Genomic DNA, 19,373 nt, shown 5'->3' with positions numbered 1-19,373 from the left:
AAAAAAAAAAAAAAAAAAAAAAAAAAAATAAAAAAAAAAAAAAAAAAAAAAAAAAAAAAAGAATTGAGATGGAAGAACAAGAAGAAGAACGATATGGCATTAATGGCGGCAGCTGCTTTTTTCCTAACTTCTCCCTCTCTCTCTCTTCTCCCTCGCACGCGTGATGAGTGTGAGGAGTGACCCCACTTCTTCTCTCTCTCACGCGTGCCAATTTCCCCAAGCGTGCGAGTTTTCGGTTCATAAAATTACCCGACTTACCCGGGAAATGTCCGAAGTCCTCCCGACCCGCCTGGTTTTTCATGCCTTTCATTCGGCTAGGGACCCACATATTCTTCGAATTAAATAACTTCCGCCTCATATCCACTTTGTTTTTTTTTTTTTTTTTAATTTTAAAATAAAATTATAAATATTAAATTTGAATGAATATAATCGGAACAATCCTGTCGAGCCGCCCGTGAATGACTTCACGCCAATATAGTAATATAAGGTTCGTACATTTATAAGAGGTGAGTCTCTATTCATACATTTTACATAATCATTCAGTTGACCGAAATTACGAAAATAAACATTAACCATATTAGTAGTTGTCTACACTCCTCGAGTTGGTTTTGAGGAGTTCGAGAGGTTTTCTTTCCGTATCGGGTAATTTGTACTTGTTGGACGTGCGGGCTTGAGTTGATAAGTCCTACTTATGAAACCAGTCGTATCATATTTTTATTTTTAAAATTTTGACTATTAATTAAAATATTTTTTTTATAAATAAAAGTTGAATTCAAGAGGTATGTAATGAATTACAAAAAAAATTGAATAAAACACTTTACTCTTTTTTTATCTATTAAATAAATACAAATAAAATTTTCAAATTTGTTAATTCATTAATGAATCAGAATTTTTATATTTAAAATGGAAAAAAAAAAGGATATTATTTATTTATTTGAAATGATTGAAAAATTACAAAAATAAAATAAAACTAATTCTAAATTTAAATAGAGAGAGACATTTAGTGGCCCATTTAGTACGCCCCTGAAAATCATTGACAAGAAATTATTTAAAATTGGCAATAATAAGTGCGTTTTAATAATTGTTGTTGTTTTGAGTATTTAAATTATATTTTATATAATTAGGGGGGGAATTGAATGATTTTTGGTGCATTTAAAATGAAAAATTTAAATGCACATTTATTTGAATATTGAAAAGTATGAATGGACTATTATTATTCATTTCAAATTAAAATGCTCTCTATAATGTGTAGTACTGGTAGGTTTGTGGACAGTCTAGATGGCAGCTATTCAATTTTCTTTTCTATACGAATGTTTGACTCATAAATTAGAGCTTTCTCGATCGATGTGGGATCTTACAATCCATCATCTTAGGAGCCCACAATTCTTTGGAGGCTAAGTGTTCTCTAACCGATGTAAGATCTCACAATCAACCCCTTGGAGGTCAGTGTCTACCCTAGGTCCTCGCTGGCACACCGCCCCGTGTTTGGCTCTGATACCATATGTAATACCTCAAATCTTATAAAGAATACTTTGTTTCACTCCCTAACTGATGTGAGATCTTAAAATCCACCTCCTTAGGAGCTCAGTGTCTTCGTTGGCACATCTCAATGTTTGGTTATGATGCAATTTGTAATGATTCAAGCCTACCGCCAATAGATATTATTATATTTAGACTCTCTCTTCAACGACTCTCTCTTAAGGTTTTAAAACGTGTCTAGTAGAGAGAATTAGTTAATTGAAAAGATAATAATAATAATGAAATTACAAAGGATGATTATTATTAAGCTTCCATAATTGAGGCAATGAGCTGTCTTTAATCACTTTATTGTAATTTAAATTATATCATATTAATAAAGAGTTAAGTAAACTCTACTAGATGGCAAGTGTATTAAAGGAGCCAATGCTTGTCGGAGAAAATAGAACCCCAGAATTAAGATCATAAATAATTCATAATTTTGAAAATTATTCCAAAATTGAATTGAATTTTTCGTTCTAGGGCAAACTTTTGCAGAATTGAATGCAGAGCAGAACACTCGTAATTAATAACAGCTCCTGCAAACCAAGTGGGAATTCATGTTTAATTTAATCTTCACATGCTTCTCAAGCTTGCAATAAATGCAAATTTGCCCTAACATTTACAAATGAGTAAGAACCGAATTCAACGAACTAATTTACATGTACAGAAAAACAAATCGGTATAATGAATGAATGAATTTCCTGTTCTTTTCTTCTTTTTTACAGATCAGGAAGAGCTAATCGCTAATCGATCACTCTGGAATGCTTTGAAGAGAAGGTCTCCACGAGCGATGGTGCTCACCTTGAAATTCGTCCTCATCGTTCATCATCCGCCCAATTACTTGTTCTAGACTCAAGCCTTCTATCTCCAGATTCTTCACCAGATCCTCAAGCTCTCTCTTCGTCATCTTGATTTTCACTTGCGGCTGTGGACACGACGACGTTTGCTTCTCTCCAAGTAGTCTATATTTCTCTGGATCGCCGCTGGAGGTTGAGGCGTTTCCGCCGCGGCCACGGCCGTGCTTGGAACTGAAGGAGCCCCAATCGTCTCCGGCAAAGACCATTGAAGAGGATTGGGTTCTGCAACAGTTGCCCATATTACAGTGATTCTTTCCTTTTTCTTCGTTTTAGGGCTCCGAAATGATTTCGTTTTCCGGATTAGGAAATTGAGGGAAATTTTTGTTTAAATAGAGGTGTGGAGAGGAAAGGGGAAGGAACGGGCGGGAAGAGACCGCGTCGGAGAAGGCGCCACGGTGGACGCGACGGGGTCTTACGTGGCAGAGGTAGAAAATTAGTTGCCAAATAATATACCTAGAAATTGTCTTGGGGAGCTCACCTACCTACGCAGGCCAATTATAAAATTAAAATTAAAATAAAAAATAAAAAATAATATAAAAAAACCCTTAAATTTTTATATTAAATCTATTTTTAAAAATATTTTATTTCTTTTAAATCGGAAGTTTTTAAACAAAAGAAAAGAAAATAAATTAGTTATATTTATTTGCCACGAATAAATTGTAAAAAATATTAAACGACGACGCACAAGAGATGAGCACAAAAAGGAGGCTAATTCCGAATAAGAAGGAATGACGTGGAGGCTAAATTAAATGTTTCCAACGTGTTATATCTTGTATAATTATGTAATTAATTAATTAATTAATTAATTTAATTAGTTAACTTCTGGCTTAGACTTATTCTACAAAATTCTTATTAATTGAAGCATTTAGATATTTATATACCAATTCGCATCAAGGCGTTGTTCCTTTCCAATACTATTATTAATAATGTAACTATCTTATAGAAATAAATTAATTAAACCATATATTATAACCTATTCTTACCCACTCCATTTTTAATTATTATTTTTTCTCCTTATTTTATATTCAGTCTATCTCAAACTTAATACAAATTTCATTAAAAAAAAAAAGGAAGATTACAACAAGAATGAGACTCTCATCCAATCTCTATCATTTTATATTAGCTCACTTCCGATCACTTCGTCTCGGTCTCCATAGCTTATAGGGCCAATCAATGAAGGTTAGTCGAGCTTAGTTAAGACTCGAGCTTAGTTAAGACCCTTGATCGACACGAAATATAGGGATAATTTTGATAATAATAGAAAAATGATCCCAAAAAATAGGATATTTAAAAAATGAGAAGAAAAGGAAAAAGGAAGGAGTGGAAAAGTTGAGTGAAGAAAGGAGAAGATAAGTATGAAAAGGGTAGAAAGAAAGCATCTTTGGAAGTGTGAAAAATGGAAGGGAGAGGGGTATCTTGGACTTTGACCGCTTAATATTTGAGGTAACGAAGGAAAGGTCCATGGCCCACTACCTCTAAACGTGGGCCCCGGATTAATATCAACGGTTCTTAGTCTCACACGTGGCTGCGTCCCTGATTTTCTCTCACTAATATATTGCCTAGTTTGTTTTTACAGGCTGGCGAACTTACAAAATGCATCATTATTATTCCTTTCACTTTACGTCCAAATGCATTTATTAACATGTAACTAATAACATGACGTAAATTAATAAAATTCTCGTGATCCATATCAAAACTCACCTATAATTAGGTTTAATTTTTTACAAATAATAATAATAATAATAACAATAAAATATAAAAAAATACCACGAAATTTTACTAATTATAAAAAAAGATATATATATATATACATATTAGACTCTTGATATTTCTTTAAATTTCTGCAAACATAATAAAAAAAATAATAAATTAACGTTATTATATGAATATATATCCTAATAATTTATTATTACTATGGTATTAAGACACAAATATCTTTTCTAAATCGAAGCTTCATTTTTCACCCATATCATTGAACAAGAGTTGGAAATTGCTACATTGGAAATGGAATCACAAGGCCCAATCTATTTCATTGCTATTCTAATTAGGCCCAATAAAAACTGGGCCGACAAGGCCCAGTATCAAATCCGCCAAAAATTTAAGAAAAGACTCTTTACTCTATTCTATAATCTAGTCCGATTCTTTCCATTTTTAAAAAATATTTAAATGAAGAGGGTAGATTTATTCGTACAATTTATTCTTATTATAAACATTAAAATTCGACCCGAAGTATAGTTTAACGGGTTTAGACCCGAAATTAATTATTGAAGTTTTGTTGATGAAATATTCGGAAATTTGGCCGGCGGATAACGAAAGGACGGAAGTTGGGGTAAAGAGGAACGAACGGTTCCTCGGGAGACATAGCGATAGACACTCTCAAGGCACATATAGTGCGACTCATCAGAGTTCCGCGAAGATGTGTGATCGATTTTTGACAATTCAGCCAATGGCAACTATGAAATTTACGGGAACAATGCAGTCATCAGAACTCGACGGAGATCGACGTCGCGTGATGAACGGCGTCGGCGAAGTGGCGATTGATTTACAAGATACTGGAAGGACGACAGGGGAGAATTGTCGCCGAGAAATATTCCATGTGAACGAACGTGCCCGATCGGAGAAAGATTCTGAGGACGGTGTCGATGGAGTACCACCGAAACCGAGTTCTGTTAATCTCGATATGGTACAAGGATAGTATAAACCGAGTCTAATGTTCTTAGCGAGTTCAAATCGTGCTTCTAAGTTAACATCTAAGGATGAATTCAAGTATAACATCTTCAAAAAGAAACTTACAACTAAACGACAACAACAAAATCTGACTGTAGAATCATATCGTACAAAAGTTTCGAAAGCCTATGATACAGAAAAAGAACGGTAGATTTATCACGTAAAAAAAGAAGTCTATTTCGTTTGAATAAACGGTATCGATATAGATGCTTTGTTGGTCTGAACTAGTACGATGATGGTAAATTAAGAAAAACAAGAGAAGAGAAAAACATAAATAACGTTGCACAACACCGAGAATGTTGTCATTAAATGGATCAAATATTTACAGAAACAGATTACAACATTCGTAGAAAAACGGTATGGGCCTTGATGAGAAACGATGTCCGCGTTGAAAAGTTGTTGAAACCCAAATAATCGGAAGAAGAAAATATTACACGATCTCAAATTACCATCCTGTGAATGAAATCCAAGCAACCAGTTATACAAATGGCCAACTTCGTCTATGAGGGAAGAAGAGCTCAGAGCCTCGTAGTACCTGAAGGAACTGACAGCTGAGAATTTCAAAGGTTAATGTAACAAGATTAAATTAATGAGAACATATAAAAAATATTGAAACGAAAAAATAAATGTAGTTCTCCGACGTCCAAATGAATCATGTAAAGTGAAACTCTGGATAGCGAGGAGAACATAGCTTTAGGCCTCACAAATGGATCCTGCTTCATCGAATTGGAAGCTAGATAGATTTCCAGTTTTAAAAAAGTGAGGCCAAAGATATTTCATTTAGTACGTACTACGTTAATCTAGAAAGAAACTATGGTGATAGAAAAGTAGAGACTAGTGGTCATTTTCGTAGCATTATAAAAAACAAATCGGAGAACAACGAAGTAACTCAGTCCCTTAGATGTTCATTATGGATTGCGATCATATTCGCAAATCATAACAGGTCTGATAGACTCATCACCGTTAGAACAGCACTCCGAATCATCATTTATCGAGAGAAAATAAGTTCCAACAAGGATCAAGAGAAAAAAAAAAAAAAAAACTAAAATAAACTCATGAACAAGAGAATAATAATAAAAAAAATATATAGTTACTCCCGCGTTCTCATGTAGTAATGGTAAACACCGCAAGAGAATTTAAGAAACCAGGATGTAACACACTCAATCTTGCTTCAAGGGAACGAGTCAAATGGGAACAGATTGAATCCACATTCGCCAGATGATGAAGCATCGAACGCTAAAGATCATAAACAATGAAGAAGAAGCAGCTAATTCACCTAAAGAACTTATCAATTAAAAAATAATTGACGCCATGTCCAACTGAACCTTCGTTTCCGAGGAAGCGAGGAAACCCTAACCGAGACGGAAGAGGATGGATAATGAAATTAGCAAAGTGGCCATCGGCTTTTATACAGATAGCGAGGCGGCAGAATCGCCCCCAATTAGGTTTCTGTGTTGACCTAATTCGGTAAAGATCGTATGCGTTGTTTTGGGTCATTAGTGGGCCGGCCCAATTACCTGCTTGAATATGTTCTAAACTTCAACTCAAGGCCACGTCATGATAAATGATTTTGTTATTAATTACGTGATATTATTTTAATTATTGAAACTGGTTCCAACAAAAAGTTGTCGATTGTGTTCAATAATTTGGTATCAGAGCGAGGTTGATATAGGTTGTTTAATATCTTAAGATGCTTAGTACTTTCTGTGGTTGTAGCTGTGTATGATCTTGTATATCAGAAACGATTTATTGAGATTATTAGTGAATTATTTTCTTTGTGTTGTGAGTAGTCCGTGACTTTGCAAGTTTTGTGTCGAACATGCTTCTTTGGTATTAATAAGGTATTACTAACACGATAAGTGATTTCCAAATCGTTTGAGGAATTCATAAACTTAATAACAAGAATTACAACATTTGGGCAACATGCATGATGTCCTATTTACAAGGACATGACTTTTGGGAGGTCGTTGACGGGAGTGAAACTACGCCGTTAGAGGAGGATTTTAATGGTGCCTTGCGCAAATGGAAAATTAAAGTAGACAAACAATGTTTACCTTGAAGACCACAATCGAAAAAGAGATGTTAGAACACATTCGAAATGACAAGATACCAAAAGAAGCATGGGACACGTTCTTGATGTTATTCTTCTAAACAATGTTTACCTTGAAGACCACGATCGAAAAAGAGATGTTAGAACACATTCGAAATGACAAGATACCAAAAGAAGCATGGGACATGTTCTTGATGTTATTCTTAAAGAGAACAATACAAGGCTACAACTTCTGGAGGACGAGCTGTTGTCAATCTCACAATGTGATATGACGATTGTTCAATACTTTCATATGGTCAAGTCAACCTGTCGAGAGATTACTGAATTAGATCCAACGTTTGTCATTGGAGGAGCTCAAATGAAAAGGATCATTATCCATGGATTGCGACCAGAATATAGAAGTTCCATTACTGCTATATACAAGGATGACCCACTCAACCATTACTGGTAGAGATAGAAAATTTGTTAGCCAACAAAGAAGTGGCTGGAAGACTCCACATTAAATGATGATGAAGAAGAAACACTCTACAAAACAACAATAAGATGTCTACCAAGTGTGGATACAAAAATGGTGACAAAGGAAAGAAGTTACCAAGGATCTGCACAACCTTGAAAAGCTTAGAAGAACGACAACAAGAGTTCTTATGTACAAGAGATCTGAATGTATTTGCTACAACGGCAGGAAGAAGAGTCACATATAACAAGAATAGTCCAAAAAAGGCTGGTAAAAAACAACATAGCAATCTCCAAAAAGAAGATAGGATGAATGAGATGTAGAGGTACTATGTATCATAGAAGAACAAGAGCAGTACCAAACCATATGATTGACGATCGGAGCAGGGTGGTCTTTGAGTAAGAAGTATTACCAAACCTAGACCACATTGAATTGTTTGTCCTTCAACGTGGGGTCGTCTATTGACCAAGTAACCACTTTGTTTTGTTTTTGTAAAACCCCTCCACTCCACTCATATATTGACCGAGTTCTTGGTTAAATCAAGATGAACAATTAACAATTGAGCAGCTTTTATTACTACAAGAAGATAATTCAAGCACATTGCCATGGATCCTGAATAACCAGCATCAATATGGTCAATGCATCATCATACACCATACACCATCTCTCCACCATCCATCCATACATACATATATACATACAACATCCATCCATACATTCATACATTCCCCTTCGCCAACACAAAGCTTACAACAAGCACAACACTTAGCATAATCCTAAACAGCAAACATAAGCAGCAGATGGATAAACCACAATAGCCAAAACTCGCTCCCCGAGCGAGAGGCATGGATCGAGAGCGAGCTCGATTCAGTGCAGCTTGTTGGCAACATTGCACTGCTTCCTGATCTCACCCTTTGTGCCAGTGAGAGGGTTGTTCTCAGAAAGGATGGTAATGGCTCTTGAGAATTCCTTGAAGAAATAGTCTTGCTTTTTGGCCATTTTCTTCACATATGGCTTCGTTCTCTTGTCTGTGGCTAGCTGGTGGTCCACTATCAGCAACCCTTTGTTGTCCAGTATGTTTCTGTAGTAGTTGTTGTCCAGAATCATGGGTGTGCCACGGTCGTTCCTCACGTACTGCACAGCCTTGGGGTCTGGGATCTCATCAGGACACTTGTACAACATGTGCTCCACATGCCCTGGGTTCAGCGCAGGGTCTACCTGCGGGTACAGCCGGTGCACCAGCTTCACACAGTGTGTTCTCCCAACGCTATGAGCTCCTACACGATGCAATGGATTCAGATCTGGTAAGTTCTGGTCGAGGACATGGGAGCGAGTCCCATGTTAGCTAATTAAGGCAATGATTACGAGTTTGTAAGTAAGGAATACATCTCAATTGGTAGGAAGACTTTAAAAAACCAAAAGCAAAGTCATGAGAGCTTATGCTCAAAGTAACATGGAATCGAGTCAATGCCTTAACAAAAAAGTTGTAAGCCACTCAAATGTGCGGTCAAAAGTGACTCAAATGTGGGATAGATTGTTTGAGGGCTCCAGAGAAAGAGCTAAGTCTCGATTAAAGGTAGGCTGTTCGAATGCTCCATAGGCCTCGAGAGAGACTCTATGGTGTACTTTGTTAGAGGAGGATTGTTGGAAGGAAGTCCCACGTTGGCTAATTAAGGGAATGTTCACGGGTTTATAAGGAATAGATCTTCATCGGTCCGAACCCTTTTGGGAAATCTGAAAGTACCTTAAATTGTACAATATCATACTATTGTGTAGATCCGTGATTCCAACGAGTTCTAGCTCCAAGTTCAGTAAAGCAAGGTTTACCTAGTAAAGCAACCACTCCAGGGGTGTCAATGCCCATGGCTGCAAATCTCTCAAGAACAACAGACATGCTTTCATTATGATCTGGAAGATACTCTTCCAAAATATCAGCTCTGCTTCTCCTTCCATCTCTTCTACCTGTCTTAAGTGGGATATAAGGCCCTCCAAGCTGCAAAAAAGCAAGGCAAGTTAAGCAATCTTCAGTGATTTCAGCTAAATGGGAAAAGAAAGACATGCACTTACAGAAACAATGCCATCTCTAGCGGACAAGACAAGGATGTCCGCACAGGACACAACTCCAGGGCACTCCCTCTCCAAAGCCTCCTTAATAGTCTCAATATACCTAAAGTTCCTAAGTCCAAAGCTCCTGTCTGTCTCCTTCTCAGACAGGCTCCTTCTGGTGGAATCCAGCAGCAGAGATGCATCACAGGACTGAGCACAACAGTTTTATATTAGACAGAACCATCAGAGAGTTTTAAAGCTCATTACAAGAGATGGGAAGAGTTTAGATTACTTGAACAGCACAGTCGTGGAAGATGTTTCTGAGCCAAGAGAAAGCGGTGTTCTTGTGGCGCTTGTAGAGAAGCCTGACTTGTTCCTTGATGATATCCTCAGCTTGGGGACATGAATCCTTGTAAAAGTTCATAACCAGACCATTGTCTTGCTCATCCAGCGCTGCAGAAGCAGCATACCTGAAAGACGCACCCAGAAAGGAAAGGAAGAGGAAGAAAACCAGTGCTCTGGAACCCATTACTGCTCTGGTTCTTTTGACACTGTCCACTGAACTTGCTCTTAGCTCACTTGTCTGCTTCTTAAATAATGGAGAAGCTGAAACAGAGCTAAAGAGAGAGAGAGAAAAGGACTTCAACGATGGATTACCAACTCCCTCGCTTTTGGGTTAACACAAAAATTTGATCTTTACGGGAAATTTGAAATGGGTTTGTTTAATTTCGTGGGTTTGCTTGCAATTTGAGGAGTCTTTCAATGGCGCTGTGCTTCATTTACTGCTCTGACAGAGTTTTCGGATTTTATTTATTCATAACCCTTTGGACTTTCTTCTTAAATTTTGACAGATGGAGTCTGCATCCATTTATTTTCAGTGAGATCCGATATTTTCTTATCCACGTGTCCATTTTATCAATAAAATAAATTAAACTTAAAATACTTTTAGATATATTATCATTTTCGATGAAAGTAATTAATATAAAAAACATAATGGTTACTTTTAAATTAAAAAAAACAAAAAACAAAAATTCAATATTACCGATATAATTTTCAAAACTTAACATTAACCGATTTAGATATAATCTATGAGGCGTGAATAAATTGCTTTTGTTTATATATTTAAAATAAGAATTTTTTTTAATATTTTTTAAAACGTAAGTTTTCGTGAGTATTTTTTTAACTATAGTATTAGCCGTAAAAAAAATTTAGTTAGTATTAATTAAACTTTTTAAAAATTATTTTTTTAAAACATTATTAAAAGTTCAAAGTAATTTTATATGTATTTTTATTAAAAAGGGTGCAATAGTTACTTAAATTAATTTTGCTCTAAATTGATATTATTTTAAAATAGAGATGTCAAACAATATTTAAAATAATAATTTATGTATTGTTTATTAAATTATTAGAGCTATTATTAAATACCCACAAGAACATAGCTCAAATTGGTCCGTTACTTTCAAGGCAAGAGAATTTAATATTTATTTAAATTGCATTATTGTGACACATGTTGGGGGCTAAGCTAACAATTTCTTTACCATTATTAATATTTGACAAAGTTTTGCATATTATATAACAAAGGAAATTAATTGGAATTTGATTCAAATAATAATATAATTGTTTTTTAAATAAAAATTGCAGAAAGCGACTGAATTTTTTAAAGGATGGATATGGACAATCCATTATGGTTGGACTCCATCGAATGATGACGCCCACCCAAATACTTTAAGATTTTTTATTTTATTTTTCTATTTTTTTGGGTGCCACCCATTTTTTATCTGATGTCATGAAAGATTAGATATATTTATATCTCGTTTTTTAGTTCAACAAGTAAAATTCAAACATCGAAAAGAAACGTGGGAGTAATTTAGATATTTAAGTTTGTTAGTGTGAGATATCACGTCCGTTAGAGAGTGAAACAAAACATTATTTAGACGCTTTTTAAAATTGTGAGGCTGACGGTGGTGAACTTGGACTGTTACAGTTAGGGATTAGCCAGACTAAGAAATTTAGTGCGTGTGAGAGAGAAACCCGAACATTTCTTCCGATTAGATTAGGTTGAGTTGTAGGGTTGTTTTTTAATTATTAAAAAAATATATTTATTCAAGTTAATAATTAAAATATTATAAAATTCAAATATTAAACTATCACAATATATTACTAACTTTACCCGACAAATATTCTTATTTTTTTATAAGAATTTTTAAAAAATAAGATAGGATTGAATTAAATTGGGTTAAATTGTAACTCTATTTTAAATTAAAGCTAAAAAAATAAAAAATCATGACCCGATTTTAAATATTTTAAAAAATTCAATCTAATTAAATATATATATATATATATATATATATATATATATANAAATTATCTTTAATTCTCACAAATATTTTATTCTCAAAATTTAATATTGCAATAAAACCTTTAAATATATGTTATGGGATTTGATAAGGTATAGCATTTGGATAATATATTAGTTATATAATATATCTTATACATTATATTTTAATATTCTTTTCTATATAATTTGATTAGTAGTATATTTTATTTTATTTTTAATATTTAATTAGTTTATATTTTTTTTTAGGTATTAGTAGGTAGGTTGTAAACCTCGTGAATATGGATTAGAATACACACCTTTCATCTCAATTCTATTTTTGTGTTCGGTCTTCCCTCCAAAAATTAAAAAAAGAAATTATGTTTTTACCTCTAAAATACCTTTTAACCGTTTTAATAATAATAATAATAATAATAATAATATTATTATTATTATTATTATTATTATTTTTTATTTTTTGGATCTCGTGACTTTCTTTGGACCATTTTCTTGGATGAAAACAAACGGTGGAACCGGTTTATTCTGTAATCGCCGCAAACGACGGAGCTCACGGCTTTTCAATCACTGTTACGGATGCCGACACGGAGTATAAAATATATATATAGTGAAAGAAAAGAGTATTACTTTTAATAATGGTTTGATTTAAATGCAAAAATAAAAATTTCTTTAAGGCAAAATAGCAAATATTCATGACCGTTGGATGGCCACCGACAGATGCTGTGCACGAGGCGGATCCCACCATTAATCCTTGATTCGACGTTGTGTTCACGGTGCCTCCTAAGTCAAAGCTAGGTGATTGTAGCGTTACTCTAACTCAATATACTCCTTCTTTCCCTCTAATATTACGTCATAAATACACTTCTTATATTTCAAATATATAATTTGTATATATATTTGGTAATTTAAATTCTTAATTAACTTATAAGTTACAATTTAATATGTTTAGTGTTACAAATATTTGATAATGCATTTTATAATTACATTACTATTTTTTTTAATGAAAAATAATGAAATTGAAGGCAAAAGATGAAGGTTGAATGTTTAGAATATTATAGAAAGATAAATAACACGTGCACAATAACATACGGTTCTTTACTCTTTTAGTTTGGGTAATTTAATGGGCCGTAAAATAATGGGCCGAAAGGCATGTTGTAGCCTCAAAGCCTGTAGGGCATATCTTAGCCCAAGTAATAGACGGGTTGTATTTACGACAGTTCCGGCCCTCCATTATTTCTGCCGCAACGGAACGACGGCGTTCGAGATGGTACAGAAGTTTCAGACAGAACCGGGTCGCGCGGGAAAATTAATGGCTGCGAATTCTTCAGTGGCGAGTTCAACGTCATTTTGACGATGGTGGAATAGCTGCGTTGCTGTTCGCAGTTCGCAGCTTCTATTTGTTACCGTCTTCGGCTTTCAGTCACGTCAAGTTCCGATTGCACGAGACCGGAGTTCCAGTGTTGGGAGCTGAATACGAACTGCGAAGGTTCGAAGACGTTGTATAGCATACTGCATCGAGTTCATTGGTTCCTGTATCCTCTGCACTCTTGGCGAAGCTTGGGAGGTAAGATACTGTTGTTGATAGCTAGGTTGGGTTATTCTCTGATTTATATTTCCTGTTTGTTATATTTGAGCGAAATTAGGGTTTTATTTTGCTTCACACAATTTAAGTCTCTTAGCAACATGTATATGGGAGTATTTAGAGCTTTACTTAGTTGAATTTCTACTCGTTTTGTTCTACTTGCAGATATTAGGATATTTCATGAACTGGGTTTTCAGCATTCCATGATTTTTAGCTTCATTTTTCTGAGGAGAAGTTGTGTTTTTAGCCGAGGTTTCCATACGGGTAAGAAGCTTTTCAGTCCAAGCACAGAGGATATTATTTGTAAAGCAATTTGTGTTAATTTAAAACATAGAAGATGGAAATTCTTGGAGCAAGTATCACCAAGTCTCACCAATTCGTTGGTTTGTCGTGTTGTTCGCGAGTTTCGCACCTCTCCGCAGTTAGCTTTAGAATTCTACAATTGGGTTGAGGCAAGAGACAACATTTCACACTCATTGGAATCATGTTGTACCTTAGTTCACGTGTTAGTCAATTCTAGAAATTTTGATGATGCGCTGTCTATTATGAAGAGTTTAATGCTTAAAGATGGTAAGTCGCCATTGGAGGTTCTGGGAGGGTTGATTGATAGCTATGAAATTTGTAGTTCAAATCCGGCAGTCTTTGATGCACTGGTGAGGACTTGCACTCAGTTAGGGACTGCAGAAGGTGCATACAACGTTATCAAAAAGTTGAGAGATGAAGGTTTCTGGGTTACAATTCATGCTTGGAATAACTTCTTAAATCAGCTCTTAAAGTTGGATGAGATTGATAAGTTTTGGAATATGTATAAGGAAATGGTTGCCAGTGGTTACATTGAAAATGTGAACACTTTCAATTTGATTATATATGCCTTTTGCAAGGAATGTAAATTACTAGAAGCAATCTCTGTAGTTTATTTGATGCTGAAGATTGAAATTTGGCCTAATGTCGTTGCTTTCAATATGATCATTGATAAAGCAAGTAAAATGGGCCACATGGATCTTGCTCTAAAGCTGGCAAGGAACATGGGGGTAATTTCAGGAGGCAGTGTATTGCTTAATATAGTTTCATATAATTGTATGATCAATGGGTTCTGCAAGACAGGGAGATTAGAGTCTGCAGAAAATGTTCTTAGTGAAATGATTAAGCTGGGAGTAGATTTCAACGTGACAACATATGCCACTTTGATTGATGGATATGCTAGAAAAGGGAGTTTGGATGTGGCATTTAGGCTGTGTGAAGAAATGGTTAAAATGGGCTTGATTCCAGACACTGTTGTATATAACTCCATCGTCTACTGGCTTTACAAGGAAGGGGAATTAGAAGAAGCTTCATTTTTAATATCTGACATGATCAATAGGCATATCTTTCCAGATGAGGTTACCTTCTCAATCCTTACAAAGGGGCTCTGTATAAATGGACATCTCGATAAAGCGCTAAGAATTCACGACCACGTTCTCGAAGGGAACCTTGTAAAAGATGCTTTTACTCATAACATTCTCATCAACTATATGTTCCAGAGCCAAAAGACAGCAGGTGCCAAGCAATTGCTGAGCAGTATGATCGTTCGTGGTATCGAACCGGACATAGTTACCTACGCCACTCTGATTGATGGATGTTGCAAGGAAGGAAAAATGGAAGCTGCAATTCAGATTTATGATAAAACAGTAAAGGCAAGTGGAAAATCCGACTTGGTGGTTTATAATTCTATTTTAGATGGCTTGTGCAAGCAAGGCTCAATTGATGCCGCCAAACTCTTGGTAGACAAATTACAGAAGAATGGTTTCCTCGATTCAGTAACGTATAACACATTGCTACATGGATATTGCGTTAATGGGAGGATTGAGAAGGCTTTTGCATTGTTTTTAGAAATGATTAACGTGGGGAGTTTAGCTAACATAGTTACTTTCAATATAATGATCAACTTTCTGTGCGAGATGGGATTGATCCATCAAGCCAAGGAACTGATGAGAGCAATGAGTACACAGGGGATAGTTCCTGACCTTATAACATACACGACTCTCATCACCAATTTTGTTAAGAATTGTGGCTCCGAGGATGTCATTGAGTTACATGATTATATGGTGCTTAAAGGAGCAGTTCCTGATAGGCAAACATACCAGTCTCTTGTGAGCCCTCGCCTTCAAGAACAAGGCTGAAGGGTAGCCAGTAAGCATAGCGCGATTGGGATGAATGATTCCAACGAAGAACATTCTCAAATGAACATGAAATTTCACATTTTGTTGCTCCAAAACTGTTTCAAATAAGAAATGCAGGTCTTTTCCGGCTGTTGTACATCTTGTGCTTATAATTTGTTGTTGGAATAGGTAGTCACCCAGTAGTTGAATAGATCAAATGCAGATTATTACTTGTAAATTCATTACTTTTTCAGGTAGTAAAATTATATTTTTGGTTCTACTGATTCCACAATTGTTGCCTTCTTGGATTATGGTATCCAATTTCCCCAACATGGTCTAACTTCCTCTGTGAGTCTGTTGTTCATAAATCTCCCCTCTCATGCTGACTTACCAATGCGTTATAACTTATAATTTTATTGTGAGATCTCATATCCTTTGGAGAAAGGAACGAGGCATTCCTTTTAAGGGTATTGAAATCTCTTTCTAGCAGATGTATTTTAAAACTGTGAGGTTGACGGTGATATGTAACGGGCTAAAGCGGACAATATCTACTAGCGGTGGCTTGGACGGTTATACATGGTATCTGAGCCAGACACCGGATGGTGTGCCAGCGAGGACGTCGGGACCCCAAAGGTGATGGATTGTGAGATCCCACATCGGTTGGAGAAGGAAACAAAACATTTCTTATAAAGGTGTGGAAACCTTTCCTTATCAGATGCGTTTTAAAACTATAAGGTTAACGACGATACGTAACTGGCTAACACGGACAATATCTACTAGCGGTGGCTTGGGTTGTTACAAATGGTATCAGAGCTAGACACCAGGTGGTGTGCAAGCGAGGACTTTGGGTTCTCAAAGGGGGTGGATTGTGAGATCCCACATCGGTTGGAGAGGGTTACAAAGCATTCTTTATAAGGGTGTGGAAATCTCTCCCTTGTAGACACGTTTTAAAACTGTGAGATTGACAGCAATACGTAACAGGCTAAAACAGACAATATCTGCTGGCTTGGGCTATTACAAATGGTATTAGAGCCAGACACGGGGCGGTGTGCCAGTAAAGACATTGGACCCTCAAAGGGGTGGATTGTGAGATCTCACATTGGTTGGAGAGGAGAACGAAACATTTTCTTATAAGAGTGTGTGAACTTCTCCCTAACAGACGCGTTTTATAACTGTAAGACTGACGATGATACGTAACAGGCTAAAATGGATAATATATGCTAGCGATAGCTTGAGCTGTTACAAATGACATAGAAGCCAGACACTGGGCAGTGTGCCAGCGAGAACGCCGGGCCCCAAAAGAGGTGGATTGTGAGATCCTAAATCGAGTTGAAGAGGAGAATGAAACATTTCTTATAAGAGTGTGAAAACTGGCTAAATATCTAGCGGCTAGACTGTTACATTTATTCGGAGAGTTTTTCTACTTGTCATACCTTCTTTCAAGTTTAATCCCGGGATCAACTTGAAAAAGACGGGCAAGATTTGGTAGAGAATATTCGCAAGAATTTGAAAAAATAGTTGAAAACTCAAAAACTAGTATCCACAATTAGGCCACTGTGACAGGTAGAACCGACGGACCCACCATTACTGATTGAATCAAGGACTAGCCCCTTGCCCATCTCAACTGTCGAAATCGTTATCCTTAAGCCTCATCCTCTCTCAGATTTCCACTCCTTTCTTGCGGACCAGAACCACCATCGCCAATGAATGAAGATAAGACTTCACTCAAACAATAACCCGACCCCTTCTCTGCACCTCCTCTTCTCCGCCAATCTACACCTTCCTCCTCCGCTGCTACACCATGTCTTGTTCAAATCTCACCATGTTGGTGTCCTCAAAATCCACCGTCTCTGATGCCTCCTCCCTTTCATTCCGATCAGTTCTAAGCCCTTTTAACCTCCCTTCCCACAACCCAACCTCATCCTACCCTACCCGATCATGGTCAGTTACCCCAATTCATTGCGGTCTTCGGGATCTCCGAGACCGTATCGATTCAGTGAAGAACACCCAGAAGATCACTGAAGCTATGAAGCTTGTTGCTGCTGCCAAAGTCCGCAGAGCTCAAGAAGCTGTCGTTAATGGAAGACCCTTCTCAGAAGCCTTGGTTGAGGTCCTTTACAACATCAATGAGCAACTTCAAACAGAAGACGTAGATGTTCCTTTAACCAAAGTAAGACCAGTCAAGAAAGTTGCATTAGTTGTTGTCACCGGCGACAGAGGTCTTTGCGGCGGTTTCAACAACTCCATCATCAAGAAAGCTGAAGCCAGAATCTCGGAATTGAAGGAATTGGGTCTTGAGTACACTGTCATCAGCGTTGGCAAAAAGGGTAACTCCTACTTCCTCCGTCGGCCTTACATTCCGGTCGATAAGTTCCTCGAAGGCGGCACGCTTCCGACAGCCAAAGAAGCTCAAGCCATTGCTGATGATGTCTTCTCCCTGTTCATCAGTGAGGAGGTTGACAAAGTAGAGCTTTTGTACACCAAATTCGTGTCATTGGTCAAATCCGACCCTGTTATTCACACCCTTCTTCCGCTGTCGCCCAAGGGCGAGATCTGTGACATAAACGGTGTCTGTGTCGACGCCGCCGAAGATGAATTTTTCAGGTTGACAACAAAGGAAGGGAAGCTGACAGTGGAGAGGGATACGGTGAGGACAAGCACCTCAGATTTCTCCCCAATTTTGGAGTTTGAGCAAGACCCAGTTCAGATCTTGGATGCTTTATTGCCTCTGTATTTGAACAGCCAGATTTTGAGGTCACTGCAGGAGTCACTGGCCAGTGAGCTCGCAGCTAGAATGAGCGCCATGAGCAGTGCAAGTGACAATGCTTCTGAGCTGAAGAGAACTCTGTCGATGGTGTACAACAGACAGCGCCAAGCTAAGATCACTGGAGAAATATTGGAGATTGTTGCTGGTGCTAATGCCTTGACATGATCTCTTCCTTCCCTTCCCTTATATACTTCAACCCATGTTTCTATATCCACTCATATCATTCAATTCTGCAATTTTATCAAATATATGCGAACTGTAAGCCTTTCATATTCGTGCAAACTTTATCTTCCCTTGGAACTGTCAACTTTTTAAAGCAATTCCAGTCTCTACTGCCTATATTCTATCGTAATTGCTTGTCTTGTCTTGAACATATATTTTAACTAATTGAATTATGTTCGAGTATTCTCATATATTTCTCTTTCACTTTTGTATATCACTGTTCATTGATATACACCTTTATTAATAGACATTGATGGGTTAATAGACGTTTAATGCTAATCAAAATGGTTGATGTACGATAATAAACATCTAGACCTATAGGGTCTAGATATTTTTCAGTGGAAGAAACTATATTTACAGGTTGGTGTTTTTTTTCTATTCAAACGTGATGAACAAGTATAAAAAAAATAATTAAATTTCAAGCTTAATTCATGAGCTCTCAGTTATAGGAGAGGAGAACATAAAACCCTTTGTAAGGGTGTGGAAACTTTTCCCTACCAGACTTGTTTTAAAGTCTTGAGGGGAAGCCCGAAACGAAAAGCCTAAAGAGGACAATATCGACTAGTGGTGAATTTGGGCCGTTACAATGGTATCAGAGAGACACTGTGGTATTAGAGCTAGACATCGGACGATATGCCAGCCTTCTCGCTGTTCTCCGAAGAGGGGAGACATGAGGCGGT

General features: G+C 36.6%; 4 protein-coding genes and 2 non-coding genes across 6 annotated transcripts; 2 read left to right on the top strand and 4 right to left on the bottom strand.

Moving 5' to 3' along the window:
• Positions 1-2,269: 2,269 nt before the first annotated feature.
• On the bottom strand, positions 2,270-2,614 carry LOC111783515. The gene has a single exon (XM_023664444.1). The coding sequence runs from the start codon at positions 2,612-2,614 to the stop codon at positions 2,270-2,272; it is 345 nt and encodes a 114-aa protein (XP_023520212.1).
• Positions 2,615-5,726: 3,112 nt separating this feature from the next.
• LOC111783753 lies at positions 5,727-5,871 on the bottom strand. The gene has a single exon (XR_002813434.1). It is a non-coding gene; the product is annotated as a small nucleolar RNA snoR136 (small nucleolar RNA).
• A 114-nt stretch (positions 5,872-5,985) lies between these two features.
• On the bottom strand, positions 5,986-6,070 carry LOC111783730. The gene has a single exon (XR_002813413.1). It is a non-coding gene; the product is annotated as a small nucleolar RNA SNORD25 (small nucleolar RNA).
• Positions 6,071-8,153: 2,083 nt separating this feature from the next.
• Positions 8,154-10,347, bottom strand: LOC111783258 (peroxidase 42). The gene is made up of 4 exons (XM_023664173.1): positions 9,945-10,347; positions 9,674-9,862; positions 9,434-9,599; positions 8,154-8,883 (listed from the first exon to the last, which is right to left on the bottom strand). The coding sequence occupies exons 1-4, from the start codon at positions 10,179-10,181 to the stop codon at positions 8,474-8,476; spliced, it is 1,002 nt and encodes a 333-aa protein (XP_023519941.1). The 5' UTR covers positions 10,182-10,347; the 3' UTR covers positions 8,154-8,473.
• A 2,877-nt stretch (positions 10,348-13,224) lies between these two features.
• LOC111782650 (pentatricopeptide repeat-containing protein At1g11710, mitochondrial) lies at positions 13,225-15,982 on the top strand. The gene is made up of 2 exons (XM_023663443.1): positions 13,225-13,548; positions 13,732-15,982. The coding sequence occupies exon 2, from the start codon at positions 13,770-13,772 to the stop codon at positions 15,723-15,725; it is 1,956 nt and encodes a 651-aa protein (XP_023519211.1). The 5' UTR covers positions 13,225-13,548; positions 13,732-13,769; the 3' UTR covers positions 15,726-15,982.
• A 1,252-nt stretch (positions 15,983-17,234) lies between these two features.
• LOC111783098 (ATP synthase gamma chain, chloroplastic) lies at positions 17,235-18,823 on the top strand. Its single transcript, XM_023663982.1, has one exon. The coding sequence runs from the start codon at positions 17,506-17,508 to the stop codon at positions 18,634-18,636; it is 1,131 nt and encodes a 376-aa protein (XP_023519750.1). The 5' UTR covers positions 17,235-17,505; the 3' UTR covers positions 18,637-18,823.
• The last annotated feature ends 550 nt before the right edge of the window (positions 18,824-19,373 follow it).

Source organism: Cucurbita pepo, chromosome LG20 (assembly GCF_002806865.2).
Source record: "Cucurbita pepo subsp. pepo cultivar mu-cu-16 chromosome LG20, ASM280686v2, whole genome shotgun sequence".
NCBI classification, from domain to species: Eukaryota; Viridiplantae; Streptophyta; class Magnoliopsida; order Cucurbitales; family Cucurbitaceae; genus Cucurbita; species Cucurbita pepo.
This window is presented reverse-complemented; position numbering and strand designations above follow the sequence as displayed.